This window comes from Lolium perenne, chromosome 7 (assembly GCF_019359855.2).
Source record: "Lolium perenne isolate Kyuss_39 chromosome 7, Kyuss_2.0, whole genome shotgun sequence".
In the NCBI taxonomy this organism is placed as follows: Eukaryota; Viridiplantae; Streptophyta; class Magnoliopsida; order Poales; family Poaceae; genus Lolium; species Lolium perenne.
Window position 1 is genome coordinate 7467990 of NC_067250.2, and position 11978 is coordinate 7479967.

At 46.0% G+C, this 11978-nt stretch overlaps 1 protein-coding gene across 1 annotated transcript; it reads right to left on the bottom strand.

The window, feature by feature from the left end:
- Nucleotides 1-1595: 1595 nt before the first annotated feature.
- Nucleotides 1596-2903, bottom strand: LOC127313831 (uncharacterized protein At4g15970-like). The gene is made up of 3 exons (XM_051344298.2): nucleotides 2706-2903; nucleotides 2231-2596; nucleotides 1596-2114 (listed from the first exon to the last, which is right to left on the bottom strand). The coding sequence occupies exons 1-3, from the start codon at nucleotides 2901-2903 to the stop codon at nucleotides 1596-1598; spliced, it is 1083 nt and encodes a 360-aa protein (XP_051200258.1).
- Nucleotides 2904-11978: the final 9075 nt, after the last annotated feature.

An 11978-nucleotide genomic window follows, 5' to 3' on the forward strand; every position in this document is an offset into this window, starting at 1 on the left:
GTCTTACGACTTTGCGGAGACCTGTGTTTTTGGTAAACAGTCGCTCGGGCCTGTTCACTGCGACCCCCTTTTGTGAGGCGGCACCCCTTCTCCTGAAGTTACGGGGCTATTTTGCCGAGTTCCTTAGAGAGAGTTGTCTCGCGCCCCTAGGTATTCTCTACCTACCCACCTGTGTTGGTTTCGGGTACAGGTACCCTTTTGTTGAAGGCCGTTCGAGCTTTTCCTGGGAGTATGGCATCAGTTACATACTTCAGCGCCGTAGCGCCTGGTATGAGCCTCGTGGAGAAGCAATCGCTAGTCCATGGGGCTCATACTTCAGCGCTGCAGCGCTTGGTACTCGGACCTCGGCTCGAGGCATTTTCTCTACCCCTTCTTACCCTGACAAAGCAGCAAGTTTTCTGTTAAAACAGTTTATAATCATTTGTGTGGTGCAGGCATGGACAGATCCTTTAAACATCTCTGGAAAAGCAAAATTCCCCTGAAAATTAAGATATGGCTTTGGATGATTTGGCACAATACCATTGCTACAAAAGACAATTTGCTGAAAAGGAACTGGCAAGGGAGAGCCACTTGTCAGTTCTGTGATAGTGTTGAATCCATCTCTCACCTTTTCTTTTCTTGCCCAGCTGCCAAGTTTGTGTGGAGTGTTGTGGGGAGATTAGTGCCCAATCCAGACCTGGATCCTTTACACAGTTTTTCTGGTGGTTCCCTCAATTCTTGCCTGCTAGCAGAAACATCCAGATTGCGGGGTTGGCTGCAATATGCTGGGCCATTTGGAAACTTAGAAACCGTGCTTGCTTTGAGCATAAGCTGATTAACAACCCTGTGGAGTTAATTAGTTATTCTACTGTTTTCATGAAATATTGGGCAGGTTTGCATGGAGAGAAGGATGCTGATGATCTACAGGCGGGTGCGGATGGTTTGTTACGGCTTGCTAGCGCGACTAACTTCGGTGCTGCTGCCCCTCTAGATGGCTTTTCGCAAAAAAAAACTACAACGTCCTCTGCGGATCAGAGATGCAAGCGTGGGCACTGGCAATGATGATATGGAGCAAGATTGATGTCCTCCCCCCTTTCCTGGAAGATTACATCTTGTTATGTTAGTTGTTTCGTGGTTGTCAGGTGTTAGTTTGTTCCCCCTGTTTTAGCTTTTGTCAGTGTCGGTTCTGTGCCCCTGGGCAAGTAAAACTCCTATGCTTGTTGTCGCTAGCATTAGGCGGCGAGTGTAATAGTTTGTTAGCTGTTACTTTGGCCAAAACACGCGTGGGCGTGATACTCTGTTTCGTTATCCTTGGGTAATGAAATCCGACCCAGTGAGGTCGTTTGGAAAAAAAAGATGCAGCCATCTGGAGATGGTTGCTCGGGCTATCTATAACTAGAGTGGGTGACGGCTTTCTAAGAAAATTCAACATGCTTAAGCTCATTATAATTTTGTTCTTTAGATGGTTGAATTTTATGAACACTCTAAGTGATCTTTGAGATGTAAACTTTTGAACATTTTAACAATGCAATAAAAGGTGATGTGGATCGATTGATGCAGAGGCCGAGTCATATTCCCATTTAGAAAAAAGAGTGTGTAAAATGATTCTATCGACATTATTTGCCATGCCCAGAACCTTTTCTCATCGATGTGGCGCAGTGGGCGGGGACTTTCCACCCATTCTTACTTGTCCTCCTCTCCAGCAGCGTGAGGTTCATGTAGTTCTTCCAATCATTGACCATGTTCTTCAGGTCGTGCACCTTGTTCTCGAGCCCGATGCAGCAGTTGGCGTGCATGGTACACACCGTGTCAATCTTGCTGCGGCGCTGGCAGAAGCCGTCGAAGCGTACAGGATCGAGGAACACGAACTTGATCTGCAGTTCGCCGTGGGCGAGCTCAGTTTTGATCTTGTCGAAGATAAACTGGTCGTGGTCCGGAGGGAACCGCGACCTCGCAGCCCGCCATTGCCTCAACATCTCAACTGTCCGGTTCGTCGACCTGACGTAGTAGAAGCCGGTGTTGGGCCAGTTCGTCAAGGATTCCGTGTCTCCCTTGAATCTGTCAGTGGAGACGGTCATGTCGGCGTAGAGGTTGATGTGTCGGAATGGGTTGCGGAACCACAAGATATCCACATCCTGCAAACATTGTCAACTTAATAAATCGTGCGGAGGTACTACCGAGGGCACATTAATATGAAATCCAACTTCTTTTAAGCGTCTTAAAATAACTTGAAGTCATGCAGGTAGCTTACGGTGAAGAGATAGTTGTAGCCGAGCTCGAGGACACGCTGCTGGAGGGAGAGCTTGACCCAGACGATCTCGAGGTAGCTCTTCGTCATTATGCGGCTGGCGGAGCTGACGTTAGCGGCGGCGACCTCGAGGTGGTAACAGTGTGGGTGCACGGCGCCGCACCGCGCCATGGCGCCGGGGTCGAGGGCGACGATGAGGGTGTGGTTGAGGAGGTGCGCGATCCCCTCGCCGTCGCGGAAGCTCCCGCGGAAGAGGTCGAGCAGGGAGCCCGGCGTCGCAAACGCGTCGTTCACCGACGTGATGATCACCGTCCCGTCGTCGGTCGCCACCTTGGGCAGCAGCTCCGCGAGCCCCGGGAAGCTCTCCTCCTGCATGCGCATTGAAATCGTACGTATCTTAATTTTCGGAAACATTTCCGTTGCTGCAAATACATGTTGCGCTGTAAACACTGCACATCGATCTGTCCTACGTACGTACCTTCTGGGCAGCTGAACCATGTGTTGAGAGGTTAGTCAGCTGATGAGCTGAGAAGCTCGATATGCTTGATAGGTGCTCACTGACCCTGTCGGACGCGAGGAAGAAGAGCAGGAGGGTGGGGAGAAGAGCCCCAAGGAGGAACGAAACCGAGTGACTGACGCTGGCGCCGTCGTGCTGCATGCTCTTCAGTATGCCCATGTCGACCGCCTCAACTGTAGAGTAGAGCCTCTACTGTAGAGTGACTCCTATATATAGTGCTATACTATCAGCTTCGGAAGTCAAGTCTTCAATCCGAAGAAGAAGGCATGGCTGGAAAAGTTGCGCGGCCGCGCGACCGACCAAGAGGTGAGAGATCAACTTCTTATGCTGTACTTAGCTGGCCCTGCAGGCCTGCAAATACTTGAACGCCATTTCGACCAGTAAGCAAATCAAGTGTGATGTACTCTTCCAAAGTCGAAGATCTACCATATGCACGCAAAGGAAGGTCTATCCATTAATGTTAACGCAACTACGCAAGTGTGCATTCCATTAATCGTCCACAAGGCGATGTCGTATCTGCTGCCCCGCCGAGACGCGCGCGAGCCTAGCTCTGACTTTTTCATTCCAGAGATGGGTGCGTAAAAAATCTCTCTGGTTCTCCTATATATTCCCGGCAAGAAGACGAAGTAGGGATCGGAAGCGTGAGAAACAGATTAAGTAAAGCAGCCGTAATCCTTCTACTCGTAACTGACGGCCGAATGCTTCTGTTTTGAACTGTAGAACGTCAAATTATGCGAAATCATTAGGAAAAGTCCGACCTTCTCCGAGGCCCCGCCCTCACTCACCGTCGTTTTACCAACTATTGTTAGAACATAGGATCATCAGGCTAGATCTTAACGGTAGAACCATCCGCGCATCGAGTTTAACCTGACATCTGAGAGAGAAAATAGAGAGATTGGAGAGGAACCTTCTCCTTGGCTCGACGAGCCTGTCGGGGTGGCCATGGTGAAGGACGGCGGCGAGGGCAGGAGTGGGCGAGGCGGTGGTGGCGGTGCTTCCCATCACTGCTGTGAGCCCTAGATCAGTAGAGTGTGTCGGTGGGGTGTACGGCGCGCGACGAACCTCGTTTTGCATGCCGCCGGCTTCCACCTCTTTATATAGCGCAGCGTGACAGGGTCCCGCCAACCATCACTACAAGAGAATTGGTATGCAGAGACACTATTTTCGTCCAGTAGAGACACTTAAATTGCTCTTACGTAGTTATAGAGGCACTTTACATATTGTCTCAAAAGTGTCACTACGGGCGGTGTCTCTACGTGCTAAGGACAATAGTAATAATGTCTTTACATTTTAGAAGACATAAAATAGGCATTATATTGTGTCTCTAGTGTAAATAAATGTGAAGAAACCATGTGAAAAGCAATACTCGAACTCATGACCTTAATGATTAAAACTTAATCCATTAACCATCTCACCCTTTCACAAGTATATGTTGATATTTGGAACAAATTTCTAATTAGTATTGCCCACCATGGCCCAAACATAGAACAAATGTCTCTAGAGAACAAGCAAAATGCCTCAAACATTGCCTCTAGAGGAAAAGTAAAGACATACAATCAAGTGTCTCATGGATTGCCTCTTGATAACTTACCTGTTACACTTTTGAAGTGTCTCATAAGTTGTCTATAGAATGAAAATTGCAATACCTTACAAAAATATTTCAATTAATGTCCCTACATTTGAGACTATTTCTGAAGTGTCTCAAAAAGTGTCACTACAATATGCAAAGTGTCTTAATGTGATTTTTAATGAGGCAAAGTAGGAAGTGTCTCTAGTAAAATGTCTCTATGGAACGTTTTTCTTGTAGTGCATAGTGGGTTGGGCCCCCCGATCAGGGGCAGGTCAAAGGGGCCCGGTGGGCCATTGGGCCCAGGCGGAAAGGAGATCAATTTAACGTTCTCACCTTTGATCTCAACTTTACTTTTAATTTTGTACCTTTTTGATTAGTAGAGCATGTTTCATCATCACGGTTCAATTGCCAATAGAATCAGACAACTACAATATACTTCTTTGTTTTGAAACAAATTTTATTTTTTTTGGGGCTCTTATGATACAGGAATGGTAAAGCTTTCCCTTAAACCCATGCCAGCTAAGTGTTGGTAAGCCTTTCGTTAGCGGATCCGCAAGCATATCCTTTGTCCTTATATGCCCGACACTTATAGTGTGATCCTGGACCTTGTGTTTCACAACATAATACTTTACCTCAATTGATTTCGTAGCATTACTCGACTTATTATTGCAGGCATAAAATACTACGGGGTACGGGCTGATTGCTTTAGTGGGTTGTCAATACAATCTACCACTTTCAAGTTAATTTGATTAAGTAACTTTGGAAGACTATGCTACAAGTTGAACTAATCTCCAAAGTTTAAAAAGTTATATTAAAAATGTTGATAATGTACGATTGTTAGCTAGTATATAAAGCCATCTTGGAGGCGGGTAGAAACACACATCGACAACAGAATAGTGATCGTCGCCCTTTCAAACAGACGCAAGCATGGTGCTCAATGTGGTAACTCGTCGGAATGCAAAACGAAATTCTTTTGAGATTTGCAACTTTGTTGGAATCGATCATCCTGGTTCGGATGTGTCCCTTAAGACCACGTTGCACATGGAAACATCTGTCTAAACGTGTGCGTTGAGCTCACATTGCACATGGCCTTTTCGCTACGGGGTTATGCAAGGTATTTTCATTTCAAACACAAAGTTTCACAACAAGCAATATTGATCTAATTCACACGTTCATTTCATGTTGAAAACATATTCACATTCATACAACATACATGGGTATAGTTCGCTATTCTTAGAACATGAGTAAAGTTTATCATTCGCACCAAGCATCTAAATACCAAAGTTCCAAAAATATAAGTTATAGAGGAAACGATTTTTATTATTATTTGTCTACCTTGTGTGATGTTTCTCGTCACTTCTTATGGAATAGACAAAGGGTGGTTTCAGCACCGCACACAAAAACTTCATAAATGTCAGTATATAAACACAAAACACAATAAGTTGAATAAATATGGTGTACACACTCTAGGATTGATAAGGCACGCCATCAGCCGGTTAATTCTCAACCATATCTTCTTTTTTTTTTTGAACAGGAAGCCCCGAAGGTCCGAGAAGCTCTATTGAACGGTGGGCACAATTACAAACAGGACCTTGGCTTGAACAGAAATAGCGCAAGTGTCCTGGAAAATTACATAAAGGACCTCAAGGAAAAATAGGAAAAAACGATCAATTCCTTCTTCTCCACCGCAGCTCTGATTCAACCTCAGACACCGGCCACTGACGATGACGCCGGGGACTACGCCACTTGGTTCACCGTCGGGATGGATCGCCGAGCTGAGATTGCTGATCTTTCTCCACAGCCCTAAGGCGTGGGGGAAGTTGATACTCCCTAGAGCAGGAACTGCCGAGGTACGGCGAGGCCTCCTTGGCCAAAGATAGCGGCGGCGGGAGTCACCGACGCTTGAGAACCGCCGCAAACCGAGCTTCAAGAAACACCACCACCGGTACAGAGAAGCAGCAACACCTTCGCTGCCCTCGCCCACAGCCGGCCGAGAGGAACAACGTTGGCGCGCTACCTCCGCACCAGTAGCAGAAAGGATAAGGCCTCCAAGAAGCAGACGCATTGATGACGACGCGGCTGAGCTCCTCCTCGCCTCCATGGCCGGCCAGGAACTCCTCCAGGACGCAGATCGCCGGCGTGCACGCGTTTTCCCCCTCGCCTCCAAGGCCGGCCAGGAAAAATCGCATCTCACCGCCGTCTCGTTGCAGCAGAAGGCACACCGCCACTCCTTTATTGAAAGGAGCGTCGATCTTCTTCTCCACTCTCCCCTCCGACCACTGGAGTTGAAGAGGAAGCGAGAGAGATCCTATATCGACAGAGATCCAGGCGGCCAGATCCCGTCCACCGCTCCAGCTACTGGGCATCAAGCCCTCTACCGGCATATAGCCACTAACCCTAACTACTCTATTTACTCCGGCACCTCCCCTCCACCCATCTCGACCGGCGGCGCCGGCGAGATCGGCTTCGGTTCAGCCCGGCCCCTTTGAGAAAGCTCTCAGATATTGTAGCGGGGGATAGGGGGAGAGGGGGGAAATGAGCCGTCCGGCAACCATATCTATTCATCGTTCTAAATCTATTGGAGTTGCGAAGAATCATTTGTTGACTCTAACTTTGACGTTGTATCTAGTTAATTAGATTGATCGTTCTAAGTCTATTGAAGTTTATCATTCACACTCTAGGATTTAAACATCTTGGAAACTTTCGTACTAACTCCAACCCGGAAACCAGAATCATTTGTTGGCTCTAATTTTGAACGTTGTACCTAGTTAATTAGATTGATTGCATTATCTACCTTGTAGTATGAGCTTAGTGGTTCGGTCATGCTAGTGGTCAAATAAGTCAATTAGCTGAATGTATGTTGCATATCAGGCCTAGAGTGATTCAAGGAATCAGAGTAGGTCACGTATGGTTAGTAGAGTTGTGGCCATGGGTCAATTTGGCAATGGGCCCCATTCCCCGATCCCCGGTGGTTAATGCACCTATTAGGGAACGGTTTTGGTTAGTACTTCATCCCCGTGTTGATCTTATTTGAGGCAAACTCTCCCCGTTAGGTAAGAAGGGAATGGGTCTATGTTAACATTATCCATACCAGATAATATCACGTGCCTAACGGAGATTTCATGGTTACCTATTATGCTTACATTTCTCCTCCCGTCCCCAACTGTCGTAGTCCCTAAACCCCAACTCCCAAACGCTTGCCTCTCCTTCCTAAACTGTTGATCCAGCCATCCCCGTCATCCTACCATGTTGTCATTTTATTTTAGGCTCATTGTTACTAGCTAAAGCGGGAATGGTTAACCGATGGTTATTTGTGTACCCGATGGGGACGGGGATGGTAAAAGAACTAGCCCCATTACAGTTAGTGGGTATGAGGACGGAGAAAAATTTTCTGCACGGGGATGGTTATGGTTGAGAAATAACCAGTGGTTAGTGTTCCCGTTGCCATATGGAGCCATGGGGGCGCTAGGGGTATGCCCCTGTATGCCCAGGCATACCAATAGATTTCGGCCCAATTTTTTTTTGTATTAGGCCCAAGCCCATGGAATAGCTCATCTCATCTCTGTATCGTTCCAACCAGCCAGACGACGCGAGCCAGGGAACCCTAGGCAATGGCGACTGGCGGCTGGGCACTGGGCAGGGGCGCAGGGCACAACCGCACCGTCGACGGGCGACCGGCGACCTACGACCGACTCACAGGCGGCCAGGAGGACTCGCAGCCTCGCACGTACGAATCCTCCCTCTCTTGCCTCTTCTTCTCTTCCCTATTTCGATTTAGGATTTAGATGTTCATAGTTGTCTATTAAATTTGAAATTACCTGCACCAAATTAGTATTTTAGGTATTTAGGAGAGCTGTAGATTACTAAACTAGCACTAAAATTAGTAGATAGAAAATCAGAATATACCATTTGTTCATATCTGAAATTTTTCCATTCTTTTGGTTGTTATGTAGATGAAGAAAAAGAATGGTGGCTGGCCTGCTGGAAGCAGCATATGTGGAATAAAGCTTCAAAAGCGAAGAAGATAGATGAAACATCCACACCAAATCAGACTGTTGTTGAATCAAGTGCTTCTCATGATGAGGTTGAGAACAATCTTCAGTTGGCGCTAGTGCAAACACCGGATGAAGAACGTGAACCGGACAACATCACCAGAAACGCAGCCCCAATTGTGGAAGATGATTTGTCAACTGATGAAGATGATGAAGCAAGACATGCAGATTTGCGGGCCCTCAAACATGACCCAGGTGTGACGCTCCGAAACCGGTACCATGAGGATCCCAGCGAACCTGCCGAAATCCGCACGATATCGATTCAGAGACGCCCTCCGACACGACGTGCGCGACGAATCACACACGTGATGCCAGAGAAATTAACACGAGCGGTAACATTACAACAGGATTACAGTAGAGCCCATAAGAAACTTATATTACAACAACGACTCCAACGAGTCAAGATACAAATAGATACAATGATCCGTATAATACAGAAGATCGAATACGTCCGAGTACGAACAAGATACAAATTGGACTAAGAGTCCTGAAGATAAACGATGGCGTCCATAACCCTGCCCAGGCCAAGTCGGAAGGGTAACCTTGCTAACATCGTCTTCCCGTACCTGCCGAAGTCGGGCCATCGGTTGCCGACAAAAGGGGAGGAGACAAAAAGAAGAAAGGCGAGGGTAAGTACCATGGCACATACTTGCGAGACAAGACCAGTTATGCTCACTGGTGGGCGGTAAAAACATCGCCCACCTATATGGTGGAGTTTAGCGGCAGGAAAGCAACTAACCAATAGAGATACGCTACAACACTCGTATAATCAGAGGAGATAAGAGAGCATAAGGTAACAGTTCTATAGTCTGCAATCATAACACATCCGATGCATCCCCCTTCACTAGGAAGAAGTACTAACAAGGGCACTCACACGGTTGACAAGTTTTATTAGGTATCAATTATAGTGATGCTAGTTTACTATGCAAGTTATTAACAAGTTATTAGCAACAACATAAGGGTGTAAGTTATTCTATGATCAAGCCATACAATTCCAAGTCATCCATAACCGCGGACACGGCTTATCGATAAGATGTACACCCTACAGAGTTGCCCAAATGTAACCATATGCATGCTTGACCCGCTTACGACAGGCGATGTCTCACAACAAAACTGTTCCCAGTTCAACAAGAAAGTCTAATGGGGCCACCCGACTAAGATACCCGTAACGAAGTCCAGCCGTACTCCGAGACGGACTCAGAGGTTTGCGTCGGTGGCTAGGCGTGCAAACCACATGCTTCGCTAAATATCCCGCAATGTACAGTACATAATATAAACCGCCCGAAGGCAACAGAATGTAAACACCCGAAGGAAACAGTAAGTAAAGCATGGCATACATGGCATATGCAAATAAAATCAAGGTTGTGGCCCCCTTTTCAACAGACTTGAGAAAAGGTAATAGATGGGGGGTCCCAGTGAATCCCCACGCACGGGTGGAGCGCTCAATCTCGGAACAGATAACAAGAACTCGGGTCCTAGGGGACATTAGCAAGTCAAAGTTCCGATGTTTTCGCAAAGGGGCTCAAAGATGCCTCTGCTTACAATTTTAGTGGTTAACAGTTAAGTAAAGCATGAGTATCTCCAACTACTGATATAGCATCCCAACAGATATAGAGATAACATCAGATCCCTAAATATGCGCTACGACTCGCAAAGACTCAAACAGCAAACAACGGTGATACGTCGCGGATATTTGACACGGCTCATATGGGTAACAGTGGAATAGGACACGTGACACAATAGAATCGCAACATATGGATAGCAGGAGAGCAACGAGAATGAAACTGTAAAATAGGTGAAGGGGTGGGCTCGCCTATGAAAAGCTGCAGAAGAACTTGTCGTGTCTCACATCATCACTTCGTGGTCCTATTCGGGAAGAAGCAAATGGTGGAACACACACAACAGATGCAAGTCTTACAACTACGGCACAAGAACCAGCATGATCGAGATGATATGCATGATGCGATGCACTTATCCAATTTAAGCGGAGTCAGAACCCCGGACAAACAGGTTAGGGTTGGAGTTGCATTTCTACCGTCAAAGTTAAAGGGTTGGTTTGTTGGAGATATGCCCAAGAGGCAATAATAAAATGGTTATTATAATATATCTTTGTGTTTATGATAATGTTTACATACCATGCTATAATTGTATTAACCGAAACATTGATACATGTGTGTTATGTGAACAACAAAGAGTCCCTAGTAAGCCTCTTATATAACTAGCTTGTTGATTAATAGATGATCATGGTTTCGTGATCATGAACATTGGATGTTATTAATAACAAGGTTATATCATTATATGAATGATGTAATGGACACACCCAATTAAGCATAGCATAAGATCACGGCATTAAGTTATTTGCTATAAGCTTTCGATACATAGTTACCTAGTCCTTTCGACCATGAGATCATGTAAATCACTTATACCGGAAAGGTACTTTGATTACATCAAACGCCACTGCGTAAATGGGTGGTTATAAAGATGGGATTAAGTATCCGGAAAGTATGAGTTGAGGCATATGGATCAACAATGGGATTTGTCCATCCCAATGACGGATAGATATACTCTGGGCCCTCTCGGTGGAATGTCGTCTAATAGCTTGCTGCTGCTTGCGCACAGTTGATGTGGGCGTAGTAGCTTCCTTGTGATGTTGGGAACCGCAAGAGGAAGGTATGATGTGTACAGCAGCAAGTTTTCCCTCAGTAAGAAACCAAGGTTTATCGAACCAGTAGGAGCCAAGAAGCACGTTGAAGGTTGATGGCGGCGAGATGTAGTGCGGCGCAACACCAGGGATTCCGGCGCCAACGTGGAACCTGCACAACACAACCAAAGTACTTTGCCCCAACGAAACAGTGAGGTTGTCAATCTCACCGGCTTGCTGTAACAAAGGATTAGATGTATAGTGTGGATGATGATTGTTTGCAGAAAACAGTAGAACAAGTATTGCAGGAAATTGTATTCGATGTAAAAGAATGGACCGGGGTCCACAGTTCACTAGAGGTGTCTCTCCCATAAGATAAATAGCATATTGGGTAAACAAATTACAGTTGGGCAATTGACAAATAGAGAGGGCATGACAATGCACATACATGACATGATGAGTATTGTGAGATTCAATTGGGCATTACGACAAAGTACATAGACCGCTATCCAACATGCATCTATGCCTAAAAAGTCCACTTTCAGGTTATCATCCGAACCCCTTCCGGTATTAAGTTGTAAACAACAGACAATTGCATTAAGTATGGTGCGTAATGTAATCAATAACTACATCCTCGGACATAGCATCAATGTTTTATCCCTAGTGGCAACAACACATCCACAACCTTAGAACTTTCACATCGTCCTGCATTTAATGGAGGCATGAACCCACTATCGAGCATAAATACTCCCTCTTGGAGTTAAGAGTAAAAACTTGGCCAGAGCCTCTACTAATAACGGAGAGCATGCAAGATCATAAACAACACATAGGTAATAGATTGATAATCAACATAACATAGTATTCTCTATCCAACGGATCCCAACAAACGCACATGTAGCTTTACAGATAGACGATCTTGACCATGTTAGGCAGCTCACAAGATCCGACAATGATAGCACAATGGGGAGAAG

What these genes read in the sequence shown, in the direction of transcription:
- LOC127313831 (XM_051344298.2), bottom strand. Translation starts at nt 2,903, where the DNA reads ATGGGCATACTGAAGAGCATGCAGCACGACGGCGCCAGCGTCAGTCAC. An exon ending in ATGGTTCAGCTGCCCAGAAG is followed by an intron (nt 2,597 to 2,705) that starts GTACGTACGTAG and finishes ATGCGCATGCAG; the next exon opens with GAGGAGAGCTTCCCGGGGCT. An exon ending in GCTACAACTATCTCTTCACC is followed by an intron (nt 2,115 to 2,230) that starts GTAAGCTACCTG and finishes CAATGTTTGCAG; the next exon opens with GATGTGGATATCTTGTGGTT.